Here is a 27168-nt window from a genome sequence, read left to right as displayed (position 1 = left end):
GCCTGGAAGCAGTGCAGAAAAGTGGACAGATGGGAGAGGTCCTGCCACCACAGGCTCAGGAGGGAGAGGAATGACCAAGACCATCAGGGCCTGGACTTGTCCTCAGGTGGACAGAGACACAGTTCCCTTTATTGAATGGCTGCTGGCCTCCACCCAGGTTGTGGGGACAGTCCCTCAACAACCTCTCTTCGAAGCTTGTACACCAAGGCCCCTCATCGACCTCACGCAGAGTGCTGTCCCCAGAGACCCCCTATTGCTGGACTGTCTCTGGGACCTGCCAGCAATTAGAATAAAGACACGGAGACTGGTTTTTATCATAGTTTAGGCCTTAGCTTGGGCTACCTCCCAGCTAGCTCATCTGACTTAGTTACCCGACTATTCTAATCCACGACCCACCCTTAGCCCAATCTCTCTCTCTCTCTCTCTTCCACTCATGTGACAGCTCTGGTGCCTGCCCTGTGTCCCAAACACAGGGTCAATACCACAGGGGACAGGGACTTCGCCCTCACCCATCTTGCACATCCTTTCCTGCCGCTCTCGGGGGATCCATGGCAAGCTTTGCTCTGGCAGGCTCACCCAGCTGTTTACCAGCCCCAAACCGTGACCAGAGTGGCCTGCTTCCAGCCAAGGCCATCGGTCCTCAGTCACCCACTCCTAAGCTGGGACAGGCAAGAGTTGAAATTTAACCACTAGGTTCAGAGATTTCGATGAGTTCCTCAAAAAGACAAAGGCTCACCCCAGTCCACAGTGGCCCTGACCAAACCACGGGCAGAGAGTGGGGGACCAGCCCCCTGTTCTCAGAGCCACGATGCTGCGGAGAGGCTTCTACAAGCCCTTAGCCATCCTCAGGCACAGGGGACCTCTCCATGCCACAAAGCCACCACACTGGCGCTCCCAGCATTCCTGTGCAGAGAAACACAGCAACTGTGCCCGTAAGTAGATTCTCCGGCTGTCCCAGATGTGACTTAAGGTTGGCGAAGTCTTAGGGTGGCTTTAAGTGGTCCAAGTTGGCTGGCTTCCGTCTGATCTGTACAGTGTCTCTGGCATCTGGTGACCCTGAATGAGTCCCTTAACTCAGGCTCAGGGGTAATAGGGAGAGAGGGGTACTGCGAATGGCTAGAGCATGCTCCAAGCCTCCAGCTGGGTCTAAGAAGCTTCCCTGTAAAACTATGTATCCTGACTCAGCACTTGGGCTTCAGCATTTGGAAGGGCCAGGCCCTGAGCTCTGTGTGTAGACAAGGTAACTTCTGAAGAGATGAGATCTTTACTAAATGCCCTGCCTCCTTAAGCCTTGGTTTCCTCAGCCACAGTCAGGCAAGATGGAAGTGGCATCTGGTGAGGAGCCAGTGGTGGGAAGCCTGGTGCCCATGGGCTCTGCTGTTCATTCCAGGGTGCCCAGCACCACACAGCTTTGTCTGCAGACCCCAGGGCTGCCCAAGAAGCAGCCAGGCCTCCCAGCCTGCTCCCTGAAGGCCTTCCCTGATGAGGATCTCAGGCCTGGAAGGATGACAAACAGCCTGGAGGGTGAACATTACCTCCCCAGCAGTCCCAGCCCAGTATCCTGAGACCCTGGAAGCAGGAACTTCTCGGGGATGTAGGGAGTAGAAATGCAAGCTGCCCTTCATAAATCAGCCACTGGGGCCCGCATGGTACTCCCCAGCCCAGGAGGATCTGGGGTGAGAACCTTGTCACCTCCCTCTCTCATGGTTCTCCAGATGAGCAGTGCCTTCAGAGAGCCTGTCGGAGATACAGAAGCCATCCCTCAGCAGCCTCACTGTCCAGTCAGCCATACCAGAGGAGAACACCTGCTTAGACTGCCACACAAGCTACACCCGGCCCATGGCTAGGAAGGATTCTGAGCATAGTCTTCTAGCACTTTCCCAACCCCATAAAGATGCATCCGTGAGAGCACAGTCCTGAAACTCCTAGGCTGCACCTTCTTTCCCGAAGGGTGGACATCATAACTGCCTCCTCCACCATCCTTAGGTTGACGCTTTGGACCATCAAGAGAGTCCCAACCCCACCATTCTGTAGCTGCATGTTTCTCAGCAACTGTCTTAACCTCTCTGAGCCTCAGGTTTTCCCAGGAAGATGTGAACTAACCTCTCTCACCCCAGATAGGGCACTGACAACAGACCAAAGACACAGTTCCACTGAAGTCCAGCTTGATGAAGCAGCGATTTATTGAGCTTACAGGATTGTGGGTGCAGGACTGTGAATAGGAGTGTGGGTGACTCAAACAGCTGCATCACTGAAAAGTCCCACCAGGGTGGGTGACAGCCTTCCCAAAGCTGCAAAGATGGAGCCACCCCCCCTTCAGTGACCCTCTACCCTCTGTGTCTTCTTTATAGTCTAGCATCTTCCAAGACCAATGCAGTAGGGAAAAGGGTGGGGTGGCTGGGATCTCATGTGAGGGCCTGTCTCCTCCCACTCCTTCTATGAGGAAATGTCAACGGGCTCCTGTTACGGGTCTCCTGTGGCCACAGCTGCTCTAATTTTAAGATGACTGCAGTCATGCCCTACCCAGAGGACATTCCATAGCTGTCAAGGGAGGTTAATAAGAGCATTTACCACTCCGAGTTGTTAAAAGAACATAACAAGGCCATTGTTTCCAGTCAACAAGCCCAGGTTCTGTTCTACCCAGACACATCCTATGAGTGGGCAAGCAGCTCTTGCAGTGCTGGCAGCCTGAGCTCTGAGTGCCCAAAGCCCAAAGACTAGACCGGCAGAGCCAGAACTCACACACCAAGGCCTGAGAGCCGGGGCCTGCCACCCTGGCTTTTATAAGCCAGTCTTCTGCCTCCAGGCTCTCAGGTTCAAGGCTCACGGCTCTGAGCTTTAACCCCAGCTCTTGGCAACTGCTGCAGTACTTGGCTCTCAACCAGCTGTGAGCAGCAGTAGACAGCCCTTGCTGTGTTACTGTTCCGGAATGCGCCGGGCTAGGGGATCATGCCTACAGCTGTCTGAAGTTTGGCCCTTAAGGGCTGGCAGCTCCCTGGAACTCCTCTGGTGACCAAACTTGGCAGCTTGTCTTCTGTCTTCATAAGGTCCAATGTCATCACTGTTCTGCTCCCGACCATGTCACTTTCTGGAATTCTTCAGCCGTCATCGAAATGCTGCTATACGCATGCCTATCAATACTGGCACTCCACACACCTCCCCCCCAAGTTACCTGCTCAGCCCAAAGACAAGGTCACTCCCAACCCTTACCCCCTACCCCTACCCCAAGACAGGGTATCTCTGTGTAGCCCTGGCTGTCCTGTAACTTGCTCTGTAGACCAGGATGGCCTCTAAAACAGAGAGCCACATGCCACTCGCTGCCCTACCGGCAAATGCTGGGATTAAAGGAGTATACCATCATGCCCTACATGAGAAACCTTTTTTTTTTTGACCTGATGTTGCAAAATGAGAGAACAAAACAGGGGGGCGTCTTCCAGCTGACTCCAAAAGGAAACTCAGTAAATCAGTTATGTAGCCAGAGGTGGGTGTGACATGGGTCTGCGCCAGTCATAGCATAGCCCTTCAGGCAAATGAAGGGGTGGGCATGTATCACTACTGGCCTGCTGTGCCACTAAGGTACTCGCTCTCTGGCCTCAGTGGACATAGCTACAGGGACAACTGGAATTCACTGAGACTGGTCTTGTAATCTCCAGTGCTGGGAAGGCAGATCCTTGGGGCTCAGTGGCCAGCAAACCTCACATAATGACTGAGTCCCAGGTCAACAAGAGACGCTGTCCAAAACAAACAAATAAACAAACAAACAAACAAAACCAGATGGATGGTACCTAAGAAATGACGCCCAAGATTGCCCTCTGCCCTCCACAAACATCCAGATCCTGGGTGCACGTTCCTGGAAGTTTTTTGGTTTGGCTTTATTGAGACAGGTTCTTACCAAGTATGGTGAAATTCTCAGGCTGGCCTTACACTCTGGGATCCGCTTGGTTGCCTCCAGAGTGTTGGGCTTAATGGCACTTGGGCATGAACCTTTCAATAGGTTTTTCATGCTCACAGGTTGGTGGGTCTTCCTGAGTTTGGCTCATTCAGGGGCCGGGCCAAATCCCAGCTGGGGTGGGCCACCTCTGTTCTATGCACTCCTCACACGCCCCAACTCCCTCCTCCCACCCTGCTCTCATCCCCACTAGGATGTAGTTCTCTCATGGAGAACCCAACCATGCAGACATATTTAAAAGCTCCTGCTCAGCCAGAAGAGGCAGAAGCACGCAGATCTCTGTGAGTTCCAGGACACAGCCTGGGCCATGTAGAAAGACCCTGTCTCAAAAAAAAAAAAAATATATATATATATATATATATGTGTGTGTGTGTGTGTGTGTGAATACATAAAATTTAAAAATAAAGCCCCTGTTTGTATCATGTCCACTGATATCCCAAATGGAAGCTACACCTGGTCGAGGGGAAGGAGCAGGTGTCTGCTGATTGGTCAGCAATCCCAGAGAATGGAAGGTGTCTTTTTCTTTGTTTGTTTTGTTTCGTTTTAGACTAGGCTGGCCTTGAACTCACAGAGATCCACCTGCTGTGCTGAGATTCCAGGCATAGGCCACCACACCGGGATGTTTTGGGTCTTCACTTTTGTCACTAGATTAGTTCCAGGGACAGAAGGTTTGGCTCTATCGACAGCTCTTGCCATCTGCACCAGGGCCACAGCTTTGTTAAATGGTTTAAGAGGAGCTCTGTTTTACTTGCATTACTTCCCATCTGAAACCAAACCAACTTACGACAATGACGATGGTGATTTGTTTGTTTGTTTGTTTGAGAGAGGGTCTCACTATGTAGCCCAGGCTGGCCTCGAACTCATAGAGGTCTAACCTGCCTCTGCCAAGTGTTGGAATTAAAAGTGAACTCCAGCATGCAGGACCACAAAGCCAACTTTACCTAGCTCTGGCTTTATCTTGCTATGCGAGGTGGTCACAGGAGGCCAGTGTAACCATTTGAGACTTATTTTGTATCCAGGTGGTATCAACACTTGACATATACCAGTGAGAAGCTCCCCTCTCTCTTTGGTGGAGGATATTTCCCTCTTGACGACCTCATTTACACAGCTCAGTGAACAGGTCCCAAAATCTCCACTCTTCTCTCACCTTGAGTCTCTGAGTCAGGGAGGCCTGAGAGGCCGGGCTGGAAGAGAGCTTCTGATAGGGACTTTTGATGCTGCTGCATTTAGTTTCACTGCAGCCTTTGGCAGTTGTGTTAAACACCCATTGCCCAGTGGGAAGATCAAATGCGTGGTTTGTAGCAGGTAAACACTTGAGTCTCTGTTACCCTGGATGTAGCCAAGGTCCGTGCTGGCCCCGAGGCCCTCTGAATAGAGCACAGGTAATCCAGGCTTGGTAGCCCACGACTTTCGTGTCAGCACTCAGGAAACAGAAAGAGGCAGATCTCTGTGAGCTCAAGGCCAGCCTGGTCTACATAGGGAGCTCCAGGACAGCCAGAGCTATAGATCCTGTCTCAAAAAAAAAAAGCAAAAGCAAAATAAAAATAAAAATAAAACTACACTGCAGGCCAACAAAGAGCAGGCTTTATGGTGTCACTTTGCATAAGAGGGACACACTGATGAGGCCCTGGGTAGCTGCAAGATTCCAGGCTGGCTGTGGTAGCTCTCCAGTCTTGTTAGACACCATAAGAAGGGGCACACATGGGCAGAGGCAGAAGCGGTCTGTAGAACTCTTCGGGACCAGCTTGGGAGGCAGATTTAATCATCCTCTTGGGGGGGGGGGGGCCTGTGCAACACCTTTGCTAGGCCGTGTGAGGCAGGAGCCAGAGCTGTTCCATGTCTATGATCCATGGTGCTGTCACCAATCAACCTGTTGGGATACTTCCACTCCACCCAAGAGTTCAGCAGGCACAAGAAAGCTGCAAGCCCCAGGCCCTCGAGTGTCAAGGGCTAGGGCCTAGACTGATGGTCTCAGAGGCTTACAGCTCTGCCAGCCACGAGATCCAAGAGATGGCTGCTGTAGGCACTCAGGTTGGAGGCTTTACCCCTCATTATCTCCAGGGGCCTGGTGTCTGGCAGCAGGTCTAATCCTTCAGCAGAGAGCAGCAGCAGGCAACATCTGATCCTGTTACAGCTCCTGGGCAGATCCTGAAAACTTGGGACCTTTGTTTCTTATAGTTGCCAGAATTACAGTTCTGGGGCCTAGGGGGTCCGACCGTTGGTCACCGGCAGCTTCCCAGAACTCTGAGCAACGAAGCTGATACTTTCTCATCTCTGCTCGACCAACCCTGCTTCCCACTGCTTCTTTCCCTAGCTCCTGTCCAGAACGTTTCAGGGACACACTCCCCACCCTTGTCCCAACTGCTGCTGTTCCTATCACTAACAGGAGCTAAAGATCTCCCTCCTTCGCCTGTAGCCACACTCTATAGATTGCCGGTGCCCACCTGTCACCGTTATGAGGTAGCAACGAAAGGAATTTTATGGTTGGGTGGGTGGGTCACCACAACAAGAGAAACGGTAGTAAAGGGTCTTCACGTTAGAGAGGTTGAGGACCACTGCTCTAGACAAGGAGGACCACACGGAAGCCCAGATCACACAGGCACAGGCTAGGTGAACAAGCCTGCATATGGTACCTAGGAGTTAAGAGGCTGGACAGGGAGAAGGTCCCAGAGCTCCCTGCTGGGTCTGTTTCTCAGAGCTGGGCCCTCGGGTCCCTGTGGCCTCAGTCTCAACTCCTCCCTGTCTCCAGGACACCCCCTCTGGACTGGCCCAGTCTCCTCCCTGGGAGGCAGCCGGCAGTCTCCTGTGAACATCCAGCGGAGGGACGGTGTCTATGACCCACAGCTGGCGCCGCTCAGGGTCTCCTACGATGCTGCCTCCTGCAGGTGCCTCTGGAACACCGGTTACTTCTTCCAGGTGGAGTTTGACGATTCCTGTGAGGAGTCAGGTGAGCTGGGCTGGGATTTACCCGGCTGGGATTTACCCAGCTGGGATCAAGGTAGTCTGCCTTTGAACTGTTCCCATAGGCTGGAGTGCTTGAACATCCTGCCCACCCCATCTCCCACCCCACCCCTCCCCACCCCTCCCCATCCCACCCTACCCCCTGGCTGATGGCTCTTTTTATGGAGAAGCCCAGCTCAGTGGCACACAACTGTAATCCCAGCACTCAGGGAGGCAGAGGCAGGCGGATCTCTGTGAGTTCAAGGCCAGCCTGGTCTACAACAAAAGTTCAGGACAGCCAGGGCTACATAGAGAAACCCTGTCTCAGAGGGAAAAAAAAACCTGTTAGGAGATGGAGCCTTTCTGGAAGTGGGTGCCTGGGGCAAGTCTCGGGAACATATATTATCTCCAGATTCTTCCTCCTCCTCTCCTTACTTCCCAACCCCACCTGCTCCTTCCCCTCGACCAGGTGTAGCCCCTGGTAATTTTCTTCTGTTTGGGATATTAGTGGACATGATATAAACAGGGGCTTTATTTTTAAATTTTATATATATATAATTTTTTTTGAGACAGGGTGTGTGTGTGTGTGTGTGTGTGTGTACATGTACAGGCGTGCTTGTGCATATAGAGGCCAGACAGGTCAACCTCAGGCATTATCCTGGGGAGCCTTCCTCCTTGGTTTGTGAGACACAGGATCTCTCGCTGACCTGAGACTCAACCAGTAGGTTAGGCTGGCAGGCCAGCAAGCCCCAGCTCCGCCTGTCTCCAGCTGTCTCCGCCTCTCTAGCGCTGGGATTACATGCACAAACACCATGCCTTACTGTCTTGTTTTGTTTTGTTTCAAGACAGAGTTTCTCTATGTAGCTGTCCTGGACTCCCTTTATAGACCAGGCTGGCCTCGAACTTGCAGAGATCCGCCTGCCTCTGCCTCCCTGAGTGCTGGAATTACAGGCGTGCGCCACCATGCCTGGCTCCACACCTTACTTTTTATGTGGGTCCTGGGGATTAGGTCCTCATGCTTGTGTGACTGAGCCATCTCCCCAGCCCCTGGCTCCTTTCTCCAGCTTCTGCTCCTGCTATCACGGAGTCGGTCTGCCATCCTTCCCTGACACAATGGACTGTGCCCCCTGAAAACCGAGAGCCAAAGTCGACCTAGAGAAATTTTAAGTTATGAGGTACAAGAGTGAGAGACGGGGTCTCAGGAATCTACACATTAACTGACTGACACAGCTGCCATTCTTCTCTTCCTGAGCAGGGTGGGGAAGTGGTGCCTACTCGAGGGGGTGGAAGGGTGTGACCAGCAGTCACCTGAGTCGTGATGCCCTACGAGGACAGAGCCAGGAATAGAGTAGGACGCCTTCCCATCCCAGGACTGAGGAAAAAACAAACCATAGAAGGCTGTTGAGGGTAAGCAGCTGGTCTTCCAGGGCTGGGTAAAGGTGTAAGAGCCACAGCCAGGCTTACCGTGTTCCGTGGTGGGGTTGTTTCACACTCTACCTTCACAAAGTGCCAGGCGCCTGAGTCTCTGGTGGTGGAGCTGGGAGATAATTCTCAGTCACTCTGAGGGGCAGAACTTGTTGTTCCCTTCCCTCTCATACCTCTGTCTTCTCAGACATTACTCTGTTCTTCCCTCCTTTCCATCCAGTTTTTTTCTTTTTGAATGGAAGAGTCATTTCCTCATTCTGACTGGAAACTGTTTTGCGGTGCCATCCCCTCCCCCCCTCCCTGGCATTTTCCACCCTCTGTTCCTGATTTCCGACGGAGGTGAATGAAGAAGACAGAGAATGTGGAAAGTGGGAACTAGAGCCAAGCGAGGGAAGCCACAGGACAGATACAGTGAAAGCAGACTGGACCCGGCTGATGCCAGCCGGGGGCAGGCTGCTGGCTTATGTGACAGAAGAGGGAGCTACTCACATGATTGTGTCTGTCTGCGCACACTGTGGGGAGCTTCCCTTTGATCCAGATGGGGATGGTGGTGGTGCCAGGGGTGGGGTCAGGCCGAGGTCAAACTGGAAGGCTGCTGTCTACCCACAGTGCTCAAGTTACGGTGAACCAGGGCCAGCTGGGGTTAAGAGAGTGAGGCTTCCCAGCAGCTGGCCCTCCATCCCTGTTCACACTCCCAGAGCTGTGCCCTGAGATCCTGTGGGAGGCCACGGTCCCTGCTCTTGTGCACATTTTGCTTCAGGTCAGTGACACCCTTAGGTTGGCTACGCACTGGTGAGAGTCACTGAGTTTGGCTCACCCCTGAGCAGTGGCCAGGACTGTTGACAGAACCTGCTACCTCTAGGAAACCCACCCAGGGAGTCCTTTGTGACCCTGGAACCGGCTGTGCCTATTCCTCCCCTCCCCAACCCCAAGAGAGGGTTGCTCTGTGTAGACTTGGCTGTCCTAGACTCAGGACTCAGCTTTGTCGACCAGGCTAGCCTCAAACTCACAGAGATCTGCCTGCTTCTGCCTCCCAAGTCCTGGGATTACAAGTGTGCACCACTACACCCAACTGCCCAGACTTTTTAAAACTGAAGCCAAATAAATTCCCTCTTCTTTGCTTAAGACAGTTTGAGTTTCTGCAGCACACAACCAAAAGAATTCTCAGCATCACAAATAGTTCATAGGGAAAGAGCCTAGAATGGCTTGTAATTCTACCACATGGGACATGAAGGCAGGAGGGGTTCAAGAGGTCAAGGTCAAAAGGTGAGGCTAGCCTTGACTATTGAAGATCTTTGTCTGTTATTATTATTACTAACTCGATAGGGTTTCTCAGTGTAGCCTTGGCTGTCCTACACTCAGGCTGGCCTCAGACTCACAGAGATCCTCCCGCCTCTGCCTCCCGAGTGCTGGAACTACAGGCATGTGCCACTGCACCTGGCTGGTACCTATTTCTTTAAGTGGGATATTGGGGATGAGAGGCTGAACCTATCTTGCCGGGGCTTCCAGGGCCCAGGCTTTGCCTGTAAAAGTTCTGGTAACATTTCCACAGTCCACCATGGCCTCTGATCCTCTATGTGACAACTAATGGTCATCACCAAAGCCAAGAGACCCCAGAGCAGCTTTATTCTCGAAAGTCCAAGTCCAAGGGTGCTGCTGTTGGCCACCACAGACCTGACCCCGGTATACATGCCTCCTTCCTTGTATCGCTGGTCTCTGCAATGTCTCCCAACAGTCCCAAACCACAGGATAGCTCTCTAAGGTCCTAGCTAGGTGAGGTACCTGGCAGGGCTATCTCCATTAGAGAGAAGGCTCCAGGGATCAGTGAGCCTGTGTGGATTGGTGACTTCAAGATGCTATATGAAGTTGAAGAGAGAGAGGTGATAGGTAGGGTCCCTTCTAGTGGATGCTGGCTTCTTCCTTCCTACCTGTCTTCCAGACTTTTTTGTTTACTTCCTTGGTCTCTGGGACTCACTATGAAACCCAGGCTAGCTACAAACTCAAGATAACCTTCTTCCCCAGCCTCCTGAGAACTGGAATTGCAAGCGTGTATCACAATGCCTGGCTCCTAATGTATGTTTTTCAGTAGATGTGTCTGCCTGTGTCTTTACAGAAAGGCCCTGTTTTGGGAGAAACGGTGTCTGTTGCTTGAAAAACAAAGGCTTCATCATAAACGAGAATGAACCTAGTTTGTCCTTACCGTAAGATAGCTTGTAAGCCTAAGATGGAAGCAGGCTGGTTCTTCCTTCTACAAACATCACCTATGAGATACAGAGAAAACACCTTGCACAAAGCCACACCCTGTGGAGGCCAGGACTGATCTCAAGGTGGCCTCGTGTTCAAGCCCATGTTCTGTGAGGTTTGCAGTATCCTTTGGGCAATGCCAATAGCTATTGGCCAGCTGTGGCTTGTTCTCACCTAGTGAGGACTGGGGACAGAGAAGCCCTTTAGTCTTGAACTTCACAGGTTGACAGCTGCTGAAATTCTGGGGTGTTTGTAGTTCCAACTAACAAGAGTTTCCCAAGCTTCTCTTATGCTAATTTTAAGCCCTTAAGCAGCTGCTGTTCTTGCCAAAGGCCTGTTCTATCCTGGGGAAAGCTCGGAATTACAAAAAGGTGGCTTTTAACAGGGACTGTTATAACAGAGGAGCCAGCCAGCCAGCCATCCCAGTGCACTCTCCGCCTTGAATGTCACTTGTAGTTTTACTTGGAGAGTGGCTCTGGCTGATGTACTCACCTTAGTTTATCTTCGTTATCTCAGAAGATAAAATAAGACAACACAGAGCGATGGGGGATCGTCAGGCCTCTGTGGACAAACCTTGCTGATGGCAGTCTGGGAGGCCCAAGGCTGGCAAGCAAAAGGCTCTCTTCCCCAAGCCTCCCGTTTGCCTCTTTTTAAAAGTTAGTCATTGTGTTATCATTGTGAAAAGTCAGTTATTCGTTGCTTATCTGATTCTTTTTCTCAAGTTCCTTTCCTCCAAGGAAAGCAACAGTGCTTGGCTTTAAACTCTTCGACCAAAGTCAGTGGCTTATATGTCCAACAGGAGCCAGGGTCAACAGGTCACCTGGAAAAGGTGCCTTAACTCTTCAGTTTCTGTGTGCTGGTTAGTTTTATGTCAACTTGACATAATCTAGAGTCCTTTTAGAAGAGAGAACCTCAGTTGAGAAAATGCCCTCACTATATTGGTCTGCTACCAGATTGTTCTTGTTTGATGATCATGGGTGTAGACACACCCCCTGGGCTGGTGGTCCTGGCTCTATAAGAAAGCAGGCTGAGCAAACCATGGGGAGCATGGCCTCTCCATGGCCTCTGCTGCCTCCAGGTTCCTGCCCCGCTTGACTTCCTGTCCTGACTTCCTCCAGTATGGACTGGGATGTGGAAGTGGAAGAAACCCTTTCATTCCTAAGTTGTTTATGATCATGGTGTTCATCTCAGCAATAGAGACCCTAAGTAAGACACTCAGTGTCTTCATCTCAAAGCCGAGCTTCTACCTCCACGTGTAAGGCCATCCTGGTTCCCTACACGAACGGTGTCCAGCATATAGCTTGTCATCAGTCACCTCATGGTGGGCACTGCTGACAGCTGTTTGAGCTGGAGACCAGAAACAAAATGTGGGAACACGCACACTCAGCCAGTGACACTTGCTCTCAGCTATTTTATTTCAAACACAGATGTGAACAGCTATTAATTATTCTGTTCCTCGGAAGGCTTCCTACATGCTGGACAGTACGTCTCTGGGGGAACTTGAATAGGGAACCAAAGCCAGAAGGGATGAAGCGTTAGGCAAGCCATAGCTGTAGAATCACTCCAGCTAGGGCCCATGTGCCTGCGGACACCCACCCCAATCCCTGGAGCCTGCAAACCCAGACCAGGCCGCAGAAAGAGCTATGAAGGATGCCTGTCCAGGCCTTAAGTAAGCAACACTTGCCACTTTGCTGTGGCTGCCTCTGCCTTCGGGACTAATTTTGGAAACATTGTCACAGTGAGAATTTTCTGTTCCAACTTGAAAAAGCCCAGGACTGCTCCTCTGTTTGAGAGCATTCTTGGCTGCACTATGATCACAGATGATCACCATGCCCTGGCCTCAAAAGGGCCCCAAGCTCCGAGTACGTGAGATGCCTGGATTCCTGGCCTCTCCCCGGACTTTGCTTGCCCAGAGCCTCTCCTGCACAAGTCACATGGTTACCTTTCTTTGCTTCGAGACGTTAAGACTCCACCTGCCTCCTGGGCAGGCCAGCAAGCACCTCTTCTCTTGTTTTGTTCTTTCTTTTGTTTTGTTTTCAGACAGGGCCTCACTATGTAGCCTTGGCTGTCCTGGAACTCACTATGTAGACCAGGCTGTCTTTGAGCTCACAGAGATCTCTATGCCTCTGCCTCCAGAGTGCTGGGATCAAATCTGTGTACGGCCACACCTGGCCTTCCCTTATTTTTATCTGGTATCCTTCACTCTGCCTTTGGGGTTGTTTTTCTGTGTGCTTGCTAGATCCCCAGCACAAGTGGTCCCCACAGAGCCAGAAAGTGCCTTGTTCAGACATGGATGCCCCCTGGAGAGTATGAGAGAAGAGTCGTCTTTTCCTGTCTCAGGTGGCTCCCCAAGCACCCCACGGGGCTGCCCTTCATGAGGAAGCCCACCTTCCACTGAGGCAGACAGGATCTCCAGCTCACAGGGTTGTTCTGCAAAGGGGGATGTTATCAGGGGGAATGGCCCCAGTTTAGCTAGCGTGGACTTCACCTGTCAAGGGATCATGATTGCAGCTGCTCCCTTTGCCTTTGTGGCCCAAGAGAACCAGACAGGGTCCTAGGATGCAAACTCTGCCATAAATTCAGCTCAGCCTGGACCCTCTCATTTGCAGACCAGAACCTCAACACCCAGTATATGGCACCCCCTGATTAGACTGTCAGTCACTGGGGAGAAGGCTGTTTCTGTGGGCTAAAAATTCCAGCTATAGCTCTGCTCCACACTGAGTGTATACATTGTGAGTCCCATGGATCCTCGTGTGGCCCACACCACTGAGCCTGGGTTCTGGAGATCAAACTCAGATCTTGTTTGATTTTTGTTTTCAAGGCAGGGTCCCACTATGTAGCCCTGGCTGACCCGGAACTCACTCTGTAGACCAGGCTGGCCTCAGACTCACAGAAATCCCCCTGCCTCTGCCCCCCAAGTGCTGGGATTAAAGACATACACCACTCTACCTGGTTCAAACTCAGATATTAATGCCCGTAAGGCGAGCGCTTTGCTGACTGAGACATCTTTTTATTTCTTGGCCCTCATCTGTGGAGTTTCTTAAGTTTTATTTTATGTATGTGGGTGGTTTTTGCCTGCGTGTGTCTCTATGCACTTCTTGTGTGCTGGCGGCTATGGAGGCAGAAGAGGGCATCAGATTCCTGGAAAGTAGAGTTACAGATGGTTGTGAGCTGCCATGTGGATCCTGGACATTGAACTCCTGGTCTCCTAGAAGAGCAGCCAGTGCTCTGAACTGCTGAGCCATCTCTCCAGCCTCTTCTCTGGAGTTAGATGCTAGCATGAGGCTCTAAAACTGTATGAGATGGTGACGCTCCAGAGCAATCATCTTGTTTTGGGATAAGGAGATGGTAGTATTGTTCCCACCCGGGGGCCTACCCAGACCCCAGCACAAGCAAGCACTACCTCTGTCCCCAGTGTGCTGTGTGGTGCTACCAGCTTCGAAAAGCAAGCACAGCCCATCAGCCGGTGGCAGTCAGGGCTCAGCGGCATCTCTCACTCCTTGTGGCATGATCCCCATTTGCCACTTAGTGTCCTGGTCAGCTCTAACTGTCAGTTTGACATGGTCTAGGGTCACCTAAGAAGGAAGTCTCAATTGAAGGATTTCTCAGATCAGATTTCCTGTGGGTCTGTCTGAGGGGCATTGTCTTTGATGGTTAGCTGATATGGAGGGTCCAGCCCACCGTGGATGGCACCATTCCCTGGGCAGATGGCCCGAGGCTGTATAAGAAAGCTAGCTAGGCATGAGCCTGAGAGAAAGCTAGGGAACAGCGTCCCTGCATGATTTCTGCTTCAAGCTCCTTGAATTCCTACCTCGAGTCCCTTGAGTGTCTGACTGTGACCTGGAAGTTAAACCACATAAACTCTTTCCTTCCCTAAGTTGCTTTTTAGTCAAAGTGTTTCATCACACAAATGGAATGAAAGCGAGGAGGACACTTGAGGCTGGTGCAGGAGGCTGAGGGGGCCCAGCATGTCTGCTATATGCAGGGAGGCATCTCTAACCACAGGACGGGCTTCCCAGCTCTGCCCTGAGCTCAGGCTTGCCTGGCCATCATGGGAGTGCCTGGGTGCTGCTTTCTGTAAGGGCTAAAGTGTCCAGCAGGCTTTGATGGAAATGTGTCAGCAACAGGCAAAAGTGTGAATAGCCACCTGGAGCTTGTTAAACCAGTGCACAGCCCTACCTGGGACTGTGGACCTTATCTCTGTTCATCCCTGGAAGTCCAGGTGTAATGCCAGAACTCAGGAGGTAGGAGCAAGGGCATCAGAAGTTCAAAGCCATCCTCAACTACATATGAAGTTCAGTGCCAGCCTGAGCTACATGAGACCCTGTCTCGAAAGGAAAGAACCTCTTGGAAATCCTTGTATGATTAGCACACTCAGAAACCTGCCTGTGGGGCTGGAGAGATGGCTCAGTGATTAAGAGCATTGTCTGCTCTTCCAAAGAACACAGGTTCAATTCCCAGCACCCACATGGCAGTTCACAACTGTCTGTAACCCCAATCCCAAGGGATCTGACACCTTCACACTAATGCACATAGAATTAGAAAGGAAGAAAGAAAGGAAGGAAGGAAGGAAGGAAGGAAGGAAGGAAGGAAGGAAGGAAGGAAGGAAGGAAGGAAGAAAGAAAGAAAGAAAGAAAGAAAGAAAGAAAGAAAGAAAGAAAGAAAGAAAGAAAGAAAGAAACCCGCTGTGTCTTTGTGTAGTGTCAAATGTAGGTACTCATAGTCCTTATCGCCACCTAGTGGCTGTGCTCGGAAGTGGCCCTCATCTCTCCTAGAGTTTACTGTGAGCAGGTGCTGCTCTAGACAGAGGCCGGGCCCACTTTTCACAGACCTCCCTGTTTTGGGCACAGCAATCCCTTAGGGATAGAATTGTTGACACACACGCACACACACACAAGCACACCACGTACACAGTGCTGGGCCCACATGGTCCAGGCACAAGTGTCTCTTCTCTTGTTTCTAGGGATCAGTGGTGGACCACTGGAAACCCACTACAGGCTGAAGCAGTTTCACTTCCACTGGGGAGCAGTGAATGAGTGGGGCTCGGAGCACATGGTGGACGGCCAGGCTTACCCGGCTGAGGTTCGTAGATGGCATGAAACAGCACACACCCGGGTGCTTCCTATGCCAGGCCTACCACACAGGGTGGCCAGCCCTCACTCCCTCCCCTGCAACACAAGTGCCCAGAGCTGATTTCCAGGGACCTAAAGCTTTCCACATGCCAATTGGAACAATAAGAACAGCTTGACCCACTTAATGGCGCTGCCTTGTCCTGGAGTGGGGGTGGGGTTGTGGGGGATGCTATCTTGCTCTGTTGACAAAAGAGATCTCTATCTCTTCTGAGGAGTCATGTGACTCACTGATGTGACTCACTCATAGCACTCAGCTCTGGGCGCTCTGCATTTAAGGGCTAGAGGCCTCATGTTTATCCTCTATAAAAACTTCCACAATAGGCTCCCACTCTCCCTTTCCTCTACTCCTCCCCTCTTCCTTCTCCTCCTCCCCCTTTTCTCCCTTCTCTTTCTCGCCCTCCTCCCCCTCTCTTTCTCCCCTTCTCTCCTCCCCTTATCCATCTACCTCCTTGAAATAATCTTCTCCAACATCCCAAAGCAAGGTCACCACAGAAAAAGAGCTGAGGCGTTGGCCCTGCAGTTGTGACTGGCAATAGGCAGCACCTGTGGACGTCCCAACATTATATCATGAACATTTTCCAAGATAAAGGAAAATGGAGAGAACTACGTGAATTGCCAATCTGCTGTATTTACTTTGTCACTCCTCCATCTACCATCTCCTCTGTAGGGTTGTGCTCCCTTCCCATCCCTGTCCCCTCCTCCTCTCATCCCTCTGCCTTCCACCCCCAGCTCGGGCATAAAATCAACATTTTGGCTGCTCATCTCACCGTCTTCTGGCTGTAGAAGTGCATCAGAGTCTAGCCAAAGGCACAGATGAAGCCCACCGCTTTTTGTTCCTTCTGAACTGGCAAGTGTGGCCACTAGAGAGCGCACAGCATTGCTCCTCATCCAATGTCAATCAATCCTTCGTCACAGTTCTCTAGCTGGGACCTTGTTCTTGTGCAGACATGTCTACTTGAGGAAGAAGGCCCCTATGGTTGAACCATAGCTGATTAAGATGAGAGTTCATGGGCCCTCAACTGACTCATGCCAGACACTCCCGTGTGACCAGGTGAAGGGGAGAGAGGAAAGAAGGCAGGCCAGGAATAAATGAAGGCCAGGGATCTACAAAAACTGTCAGCCAAGAAGAAATGATGGAAACTCGGGCTCCATCGCTGAGACCGGGAGCTGCATTCCAGGAAGTCTCAGGCAGACAGGATACTCTTCTGGTCCCAGATGCCATCGCTAGGAACATCCATGCTTCCTGTGAGCAAGGACCCAGAGCTTCCTGCGGGGCCCTGACGGCAAGGAGCAGAGCCTACTGGCTATGAGGGCTTGCTGGTCCCTCGAGTCTGAGGACCCGGGGCTGGGCACAGTTGGGAATGCCTCTACTGCAGTCCTTGTACAGAGGGGAAACGTGCCCACGCTGTATCACGCTGTGTCCAGGGGGTTCTGGGACCCCTCTGATAGAGCTGTCGTACTTGCATGGCACCCAGGTATACCCTTCCAGTACCTCCATCCCACCCTCTAAGTCACTGGCACACTCTGAGGACCACATGAACAGCGGTTGCTATTTGTTTCATTTCAAGAGAAGCACAGACGTAGCTTTTTTTTTTTTTTTTCTCCAAATAGTTTCTATCTGTTTTTGGTTCAACTGACTTGAAGTCCGTGGGAGGGAAGGGACAACTCGGCAACTTCCCCCAGGGGAAGCTACCCACAGTCTTATCACTACAGTTCCCAGCCGGGCCCACGGCCACCCCAATGGCACAGTAATCTCCTTGCCCCCTCACTCGTCATTTTGCAAACACATGACCCCGTGGGGTTCATACTCCGACGTGCAGGAAATGGAAAGATTAGGAAAAAAAGACAGGGCAGAGCCCAAGGTCAGGTGCAGATGCAATGCTGGAACTGACCTCACTGAGAAACTGTTTAGTCTCACCGTCCTGTGTTTTATCTAGTGACTCTTGTTCCAAGTGACTCATAGGTACCAACGATCAAACAAGTCACTCCTGTCTTGTCAGCTCAAACACTTGTGACGGCTCCTGGTCACTGTTAGGTTGACAGATGGTATCATTTTGATTATGCTCATTGATGTGGGAAGACCTCTGTCTTCTTTACTTTTCTGTTGCTGTGATGAAACATGGTGATTAAAGGCGTGCGTCACCACAGTGGTGACGCCAGCCTTTAATCTCAGTGCTTAGAAACAGAGGCAGGTGGATCTGTGAGTTCAAGGTCAGCCTGGTCTACAGAGTAAGTTCAAGAACAGCCAGGGCTACACAGAGAAACCCTGTCCAAAACCAAAAACAAACAAACCCAAAACCAAAACCCATCATGACCAAGGCAATGTATAGAAGGAAGATTTCTTTGGGCAATGGTTACGGAGGATATGTCCACCGTGGCAACAAGCAGCAGGCATGGCCACACGGAAGAAGCTGAGAGCACAAATCTTTAAACACAAGCATGAAGCAGCCAGAGCAAAATTGGAAATGGTCTTTAAACTCCCACCTCCAATGACACACTTCCTCCGACAAGGTCACCCTCTCAGACCTCCCCAAACAGCACCACACACACACAGGAAACCAAGTGTTCAAATGCGTGAGCCCATGGCTGACATTCTCATTCAAACCAGCACAACCCTCACAGACTGTGGGTGGGAACACGCCTGGGGGGGTCCTGGCCTGTGGAGGTGGAGAAGGGGTGACATAAGGGGGCGTGCCTTCATTGCTCTCCTTCTGACTGTGGACAGGATGTGACTTGGGATCCTTGGGATCCTGCCACCCTGACTCTCCCACCACCACAGGCGGACAGGAGCCTTGAGTCGTGAGCTAAAAGCCCTTTCTCCTTTCCCTTGCCTTTGGTACGGTGTTGTATCATAGCAAGAAGAAGCGAACCTAAAGCAAGAGTCTTCTCCCTCATGGGGCATTCTTCGGTGACACACGCTCTCACCACCTGTGTTTAAGGAGCTCAAAGGACTCCGGCCACCAGCACTTGTGTGCTGACGTGACATTGGCGTGACCCATTGGCTAGGCGGCGTGACTGCTGTTTCTGCTTCATTACGAGACATTAACATTCTCTCTCTCTCTACTCAGCTCCATTTGGTTCACTGGAATTCCACGAAATATGAAAATTACAAGGAAGCCACTGTGGGGGAGAATGGGCTGGCGGTGGTAGGAGTGTTTCTAAAGGTAACGTCTCCCACAGAGAACGTCTGGGTGTGGTCACCAAGCATGACCTTTTGCACGCTACCCCCTAGAAGCAAGGCATATTTTCACTCTCTGCTGCCTCCCAGGCTAACCGCCGTGTGTCTGTGCCATGCAGCTCGGTGTCCAGCACGAGGCCCTGCAGAGGCTGGTGGACGTCTTGCCAAAAGTAAAACACAAGGTGAGAAGCATGAAACTAGCAGAGCTGGGCACCAAGTTGCCAGAGCAAAGACTCGCTTGGGAAAATTCAAAGAGTTTGGCAGACGGTGTGAGGCTCTGGTTTCTGGAAACAGAAGTTAAGGGCTGGTCCTAAGCTGAATTTGGAAACTTTCCCTCCAAACACTGAGAGTGGTGGCATATGCCACTTGGCCTTCTAGCACCTGAAAAGACTGAGGCAGGAGGAATGCCAAAAGTTCAAAGCCAGACTGGACTACATAATGGGCTAGGTTGGGTTACAGAATGAGACTTCAAAGGTGAACAAGAAAGAGGACTCGGGTGTAGCTGGTGGAGAGCTTGCTCAGCATGCACAAAGCCCTGGGTTCAACTCCCAGCACTGGCGCAGACTTGACACAGTGGGAGACAGCTGCAGCCCTGGAAGGTGGGAATAGGAAGATCGTAAATTCATTCATCTTCAGATACTTGCAATCTTCGCTCAGAAGGAAGGGTGATATGCTTTCCACATCTTAATGCCCATTTGCCCATCAGTGACACAGGGTGCTGGACTCCTGGGATCCCCAAGTCCGGCTGCCCAGGCAATCCCAGTAGCCTGTGGGAGAATTTGAACTCATCTTGGTTCTTGCTTGGCTCAGGTGTGATGTCCACCAGTACCCCGAGAGAGATCCTAACTGAGACCGAGGTCAGAGCAGACCTGGGGGAGAGGGAGACAGGCTTGATAGTACACAGGCAGTTGGTAGGACCCCTGTTTACCCCAAAGGTGGCTGGGCATTCTTTGTATACCTTGGTGTGTTAGCCTGTCTCGAGAAAATGACAAAGTAATGGTGTCGCTTTTCTTTAAGACCAACCCAGAAGGAACTTTGACAGAGAAATGGAAATTCCAAAGAGATGGGTTTATTTATTCAGTACCACAACAAAGAAGTCTGAGGCAAAAGGAAGCAAGGTGGCCATTAGACATGGGGACATGGGGACAGAGGAGGCCTCCATCTGTCTTAACAATGGTGAGAGCTGCCCTGCAGGAAAGCGTGGCCACCCCTTCCTCAAAGCTCACAGGAGTGTTTGATCTGCTCCTCGCCTCCTCTTGATGTTGAGGCCCAGATGCCCCTTGGGATGGAGACAGATTCCTACCCCCACTGCTCTGTCCCCTGGCTCAGGAACACCTCAAGGCCAAGGTACTGGGCGCCCAGCTACTCGCCCTTTTCCTTGCTGGTCCAGGGCCGGAACCCAACTGGAATGTGGGATGTTTTCCCAGCTGGCCTCGGCCCCCCTCAGGGGCAGGAGAGAAAAGGGCTGGCTGGGGAGTGTTTACTCAGGGGTCTGCTTTGCTTCCTTGGAAGGTTCTGGAGCTACCCACCCCCCCAGCTTCCCCCTCAGGCTGATTACGGGGGAGACACGGGGTCTGGGACTCAGTTCTGGCCCCAGTCATACTAGTCCCCTGAAAATGACGCGCTGACCCTAGGCGAGAAAAGGACTTTAAGACAAGAAGGCCCAACTATGGAGGGCTCCAGAGGCTGAGGACTAGGAGACCCTCAGGAACCCTGGTCCAGTGGCTCTCAGTCTGCAAGCTTAGGACTTGTAGGGGTTTTAGGTGTGTGGTGGAGATCCTCAGTCAAGAGGTCTTGGGTCCAAGGCCCTTGATCTGATAGGAAACTGTGGTTTTGAGCAAGTGACTCCACTTCTCAGAGCCCTGACCTCCCCGTTTGAGATATATGGGTGTTAAGAGTGGGCACTTGAGGGCCTTGTTATCTGGAAGAAAGTGGGATGTGCACAGTGCTGGTCTTCTAAACTGGTTGGGTCCCAGCTGTGGTGTGAATGAAGATTAGGGCTCACATAGGCTCATCTACTGTTGTGATGGGAGGCTGGGGAGGGGGAGGGGTTGTGGGACATGATGGGGTGTCTCAAGCAGCAGTCCTGAACTCAGAGCTGTCTGCAGTAGACTCAGTGAGTGCTTCTGCCTTGAGGGGCCTGTTAGACTATAGAAGGGTTGAAGCATGGTGACTCTAGGGAGGATGGAGGTAGAGGGAGGAGGAGAGGGTCAGGTGGACTTGGGCTCAAATCCCTGCTCAGCTGCTCAGTAAGCCCATCTCTGAGGATGGTTTGCTGCAGCTCTGGATTCCTCCCCTGTGCTTCCACAGCCCAGAATACAATGCCATGGCTCAGGTTGGATGGCCTAGCTGAAGTTCGGGGTCTCCCTGGACCCTAGAGCTAGGGATTTAATCAGCAGGACCCCTGGTTCCCTGCATAGTAGTCAATGTTACTGCCTGAGGGCCTTGACTGGGTTCATTTTCTCTGTCTCCCCTGTCTCTTGCCCTCACCAATGTGGCTGTCCCAGACCTGCTTGCTTGAGGACCCCAGGGAGCACTAGGCCACTAGAAGGTTCACAGGAAAGATGGACTCAGCTTCTGCACCCTTGAGTGGCGATATCCTGATGTGAGGAGCAGGGGGCAGGTGGCACTCCTGCGGCTGAGGTGGGGTTTTTTAGGGATCCCCAGTCCCCGGCTGAGGCAAGGTGTCACCCTCTGCAGGCTTCCCTCCTCTGTCACCTCTGTCACCGACTTTGTGTGAATGCAGGTGTACGTGGAGGCCTCAGTGTTGGTCCTTAGGTACTGCCCACCTTGGTTCTTGAGGCAGAGTCTCTCGGGGTCCTAGAGCTCACAGAGCAGGTGAGGGCTGGCTGGCCAGCGAGCCCCGAGGATCTGTCTGGCTCCACTTCACCAGTTCTGGGATTGCGTGAGCACACACCATCCTGACCAGCCTTCTGACTGAGCTCGGGGCCTCATGCTCACAATGCAGGTATTATACCGACTGAGCCATCTCTCCAGCCTCATTGCTTTTGTGCCTCACTCCTGCTTCTGGCCACACCATGTCCTTGATGTTCCTCAGGCCAAACAGGCTGCTCCTGGCTCAAGACCTTTGCCACAGATCTCAAGACCCATGCCACATGGCACAGAGTCTTCCTTCTGGTCTTGTGTGTCTGTCCTCAGAGGTCATCCCATTAGTCCTCTGGAACCACGCCTTTCAAAAACACCCGCTGTCCCCCTTCTCATTCATTCTGCTCCCCAGTTACTTTTCTCCATCGCAGAGTCCCCAGTGTAAAGTGCTGGTGTTTTACTTATTGGTTCTGGGGGACTCCACGGGAGGGAGTTGTTCTGTCCACTTTTCTTTGTATCCTTAGCACCTGAGGCAAAGCGGGCTCAAGGTCGGCTCAGACAGACATGTATGAATAAATGAATGAAATTCGTGAATGAGCAAATAGGCAGTGACATCCCATGGGAGCTCAGAGAGGCTTTATGAAACCCAGGAAGCACGCAAACATGAACTGTGAACACAGGGCCTGAGGCGGAGGCCAGGCTGACTCCATCTGTCTTGGGAGGAGAGCAGAGAGCTTGAGCAATATGTCAGGAGCAGCTGTGGGGCCCTTGGTCCCCACCTGTTCCCTGTGTGAGAGAAGAACGTGAAGGTTGAGGAAAGGTCCCCCGCAGCAAGGACAGTTTTTATGTCAGGCTGCTTGAGAGAGACGGGCAGATGCTTTGTTTGTTTATTGGTTTTTTAAATCAGGGTTTCTCTGTGGACTAGGCTGTCCTCAAACTCAGACATCCACCTGCCTCTGCCTCCCAAGTGCTGGGATTAAAGCCATGTGCCACTACCACCTGGTGATAGGCAGCTGCTTTAAAACTAAGATTTGTTGGTGCAGCCACTGTTAAAAACACATGGAGGGGCCTTAAATTTTTTTTAATGTTCATATGATCCAGAAGTCCTGTGTATATGTATACACCCTGAGAACCTAAAGTGGCCCAGAAGGAAACAGCACCCCCTTCTCTCATTCTGGACGTTCTATTTAAAATAACTAGAAGGAAGAAGCAGGCCAAGAGTCCAACATGGGCGAATGCAAATGAAACACAGACTAGCCACATGGTGATTGCTTCTCAGCTGGCCGTAACGTAGGACACAGGGGGCATCCTAGTTCACATCAGAATTCAGGAAGTGGAGGCAGGAGGATCAGGGGTTCAAATTTACCCTTGTCTATCACAGAATTTTGAGGGCACTCTGTACTACATGAGACCACATCTCAGAAAGGCGTTGTGTCGCATGCATTTACTCCTAGCACTTGGGAGGCAGAGGCAGATGGATCTCTGAGTTTGAGGCCAGCCTGGTCCACAGAGAGTTTCAGGACAGCTGGGGCTACACAGAGAAATCCTATCCTGAAAAAAAAAAAACAAAACAAATGAACAAACAGAATGGGGAGTGGGGGCGGGGGGGGGAAGGATAGCTGTTTTAACACTCATGTGCCATGCCAGACCCCCACGCATATGCTCCATAAAAATAAGCCAGGTGCAAAGACAGCTGCAAAGCCAGTTGTGGAAGCACAGGCCTTTAATCCCAGATCTCTATGAGTTCAAGGCCAGCTAGGGCTACACGAAGGAGACATGGTGACTTCCAAGGGTCTGCAGGTTCACAGCCAGGAAGAGGACTGTGGTTTCTAGTGGTCAGGGAAGAATGGGAGTCAGTGTTTAATGAGGCAGAGAAAGTTCTGGAGATGGATGTGGGTGATGACTACATGATATGAATGTCCTTAAAACCCTCAAATTGCACATTTGAAAATGGCAAAATGGCACCCCCTCTTCGTGTGTGTGTGTGTGTGTGTGTGTGTGTGTGTGTGTTCCCATCTAAGGTATTACATGAGGCATAACTTTAAGGAGAAATATGCTAAGAGTCCCTCTTTTGTAAAGAAGAGTCATATTTTCTTTTTACTTCCACATATGACCATGGTGGCCACATGGCTGTTATTCAGAATGCTTGTTTGGCCATCAGAGCTGTGGCAAGATGGAGAGGCAGTTGGTTCCTTCCTGGCCTCCTTTTGCTGGACCTCTGATGGGGCTGTGGTTCTTGTTGCCAGGATGCACAGGTGGCCATGGGACCCTTTGACCCTTCTTGTCTGCTGCCTGCCTGCAGGGATTACTGGACCTACCCTGGCTCCCTCACAACCCCGCCACTGGCTGAGTCAGTCACTTGGATCATCCAGAAGATGCCCATTGAGGTGGCCCCGAGCCAGGTGAGCACTGCCGCTGGGCCACAGCCCCCAAAGAGGTCATCTTTACCCGCATCTTCATCAAGGTGTCACGGCAGAGTGTTGCCGGACTCTGTCGCCTGACACATCTGCGTGTGTGTATTGTGGAGGTCTAAGGTCAACCTCTGGCGGCATTCTTCAGGTACCATTCACCTTGTGTTCTGAGACAGGGTGTCTCATTGGCCTGAAACTCACCCATTAGGCTAGGCTACCTGACCAGTGAGCCCCAGGATCCCCGGGCCCTGCCTCCCCAGGGCTGGCGTTACAGGAGCACAGCATGATGCATCCTAGGCCCAGAGCCAAGCCTGGCACTGACTGAGCCACATCTTCCCAGCCCCATTGGCATATTTCAGATGCTCCTAAATTGCTAGAAAGATTTTCCACTTGCGTGAGAACCATCAAGTACAAGGCCCCATGATCACATCTGGGGTGTTACGGGGCTAGCATACACCACTTTCCTTGAGGTTCTGGCGTGAGCATTGTTCTGATGACACACAGCCAGGCTGTGCCTGGGAAAAACTAAAGTGATTCTTAAATCTTGATGGGACCTTCTGTTTGCCTTGGGAAAAAAAGATTTTTTCTTTCTTCAAAAAAAAAAAAAAAAAAAAAAAAAGAAGTGATTCAAAGTTGGCCCTGAGTTCGTGCACAAGTCATCGCAGGAGTTCAGTGGGGGATGGGGTAGAGAAGGTGTAAATGTACCCGTTCCCAGAGGACTCCTTCCCTACCTAAGTGACTCACGCAATGGCTAACAATGGTGCTGGCTTTCGGCTGGGCCTTAGTACTCCAGTGGCCTTTCTTTGGCAGCTACCGGGGTTCCCTCATGTCTAAGGGTTCTCCAGCACCAACAGTGTGGCAGCTACCGTGCTTCTGATGAACCCTCAGGAGGCCCTGGTCCGGTAGACCATGTTCTGTTGGTCACACAGGGACACCCCTCATTCAGTGTGTGTTGGGGGGACACCTGGCGCCTGGATCGCTCCTTGCCTGCGGCTCACTCTGCCTGCTCTATTCCAGCTGTCGGCATTCCGCACACTCCTGTTCTCTGGGTGTGGTGAGGCAGAGGAGGCAATGGTGAACAACTACCGCCCACTCCAGCCTCTCATGGATCGGAAAGTCCGTTCATCGTTCCAGGCTGCTGGGGTGAGAACAAGGTCCTAGTCTCAGGATGATGCCTGAGGATAGGTGGAACAGATGAAGAAGGGGTGCACAGTTCATAGGCGTGCCATGTGACACCACGCCCGGATTAAAAAGATGAGATCATTGCTCCAGTCGACCTGTTTTTGTTGCTGTTGTTGCAAGTAAGAGAAATTTAAAGAATTTTAAAGAAATTTAAAGAAATTTAAAGAAAATTTAAAGAAATTTAAAGAAGCTGGAGCAGAGCTGGAGTGACAGCTCAGCCCACAAAGTGCTTCGAAAGGGCCTGAGTTCAGATCCCCAGAATCCACACAAATAGCCAAGAGTAGTGGTGTGTGCTCAGTGATAGCAATATGGAGTAGAGAGGAGTGAATCCCTGGAGCTTGCAGGCCGGCCAGCCAGGACTATGTTGTATAATTCCAGACCAGTGAGAGATTCTGTCTCAAGCAAAGTGACGATGGTGTCTAAGGACTGACATGTGACATTGTCTCTGGCATCCACATGCAAAAAGTGCACATTTACATCTCTACAAACATGTGCACAAAAGTACCCAAATCTCTCTCTCTCACACATACACATACACACAAACAGAGAGAAAGAAACTTAAGCTCAGAGGGTAGAACCCTGGGAAAGAGATCCAAGATAGGTACAAGGTGGCCTCCAAGGTAGAGCAAGTTATGGGATGTGGTGGCTCATGCCTTTAATCCGGGTACTGGGGGCGCAGAAGGGGTGGATCTCTGAGTTTGAGGCCGGCGTGGTTTACATAGTGAGTTCCAGGACAGCCAGGCCTACATAGTGAGATCCTGTCTCAAAAAAACAAAAACCCCAAAGCAAAAACTAAACAGATTAAAACAGACTGAACAAATTACCTGCACCCAGATTGTTTTGTCTGGCCTCTCAACTCTGCTCTTTCCTCTCTACACACAGATATCATCTGTGGATCATTGCTAGCGCCACCCAGAGTCCTCAGTGACACAGAGGGTGGATCCAATATCCTTTCCTCAATGTCAAACCTGGAGCCCCTATAACACTTCGTGAAGGGCTTGGTGGCTTAGATAACCTGATGAGACCATTCTTAGAGTTCAGGAAGACTGAAGCTGTAGTCAAGGTATGGGCAAGGCTGCTTTCTTCTGGAAGCCCTGGAGAGAACCACTATATAGCCCCAGGCTGGCCTGGAACTGGTCTTGCCCTTCTCACTGCTGGCTTCACAGCCACAAACCAACCTTTCTTTTCCCTCACCCTGACTACGAATCCGTGGCATCCACCATCCATGGTCCCCTCTCTGCCTATGGTCTAGCCCCACTGCCTCCTAGAAAACCCCTCATGGTGACCTGGTGTTTACTCACAACCCAGTAGCAGCTCTCCAGAACAATATCCTTAATCCCATCCCGAGTCCCTGAGGCCAGGTCACACCTCCACTGGGTCAAAGGTTAAGATGTGGGTGACTCTATAACTAGGTGTTCCTTGACATTCCACAAGTGATGTGGAATAAAGTAAGAGGGCCTTGAAAGGGGAGACCTGCATTCCCTACCACACTGCTGCCAGACACCCCTCTGTTTTAGGCCCTTCACTGTTTGTTGCACTGGAAAAACAAGGCATGCTCAACTCTCAGGACCTTGACTGCCTTTCTGGATGCCCCACCTGATTGTGGGGCTAAGGAGAGAGAAGTGCCCATAGCCTCACTCCCCTACTGCCCAGGTGACCTGAAGCCTCAGCAGTGACCTCTCTAAAAACATCCTCACCTCCAGCTGCCTCGCCCTGTTCCATCAGGCTGGGTCTCCAGCTTCTTGCCTCTTCCTGGGATTCTCCACCATCAAATGCCCCTGCAGCTCGGCCCCTTCCTTGGTCTCTGACAATGGCCTGTGACAGAATGCTCTCTGGTCCACTCTGGTCCTTACTGTTTCTTCCTTGGACCTCTCAGCCCAG

General features: G+C 51.5%; 1 protein-coding gene across 1 annotated transcript; it reads left to right on the top strand.

Moving 5' to 3' along the window:
• The first annotated feature begins 731 nt into the window (after positions 1 to 731).
• Ca5a (carbonic anhydrase 5A) lies at positions 732 to 25376 on the top strand. Its single transcript, XM_055621474.1, has 7 exons — positions 732 to 932; positions 6699 to 6896; positions 15522 to 15640; positions 18759 to 18854; positions 18988 to 19050; positions 23941 to 24096; positions 25123 to 25376. The coding sequence occupies exons 1-7, from the start codon at positions 809 to 811 to the stop codon at positions 25264 to 25266; spliced, it is 900 nt and encodes a 299-aa protein (XP_055477449.1). The 5' UTR covers positions 732 to 808; the 3' UTR covers positions 25267 to 25376.
• The last annotated feature ends 1792 nt before the right edge of the window (positions 25377 to 27168 follow it).

The sequence above is a fragment of the Psammomys obesus genome, unplaced genomic scaffold, assembly GCF_907164565.1.
Source record: "Psammomys obesus unplaced genomic scaffold, mPsaObe1.curated_primary_1811, whole genome shotgun sequence".
NCBI lineage: Eukaryota > Metazoa > Chordata > Mammalia > Rodentia > Muridae > Psammomys > Psammomys obesus.
This window is presented reverse-complemented; position numbering and strand designations above follow the sequence as displayed.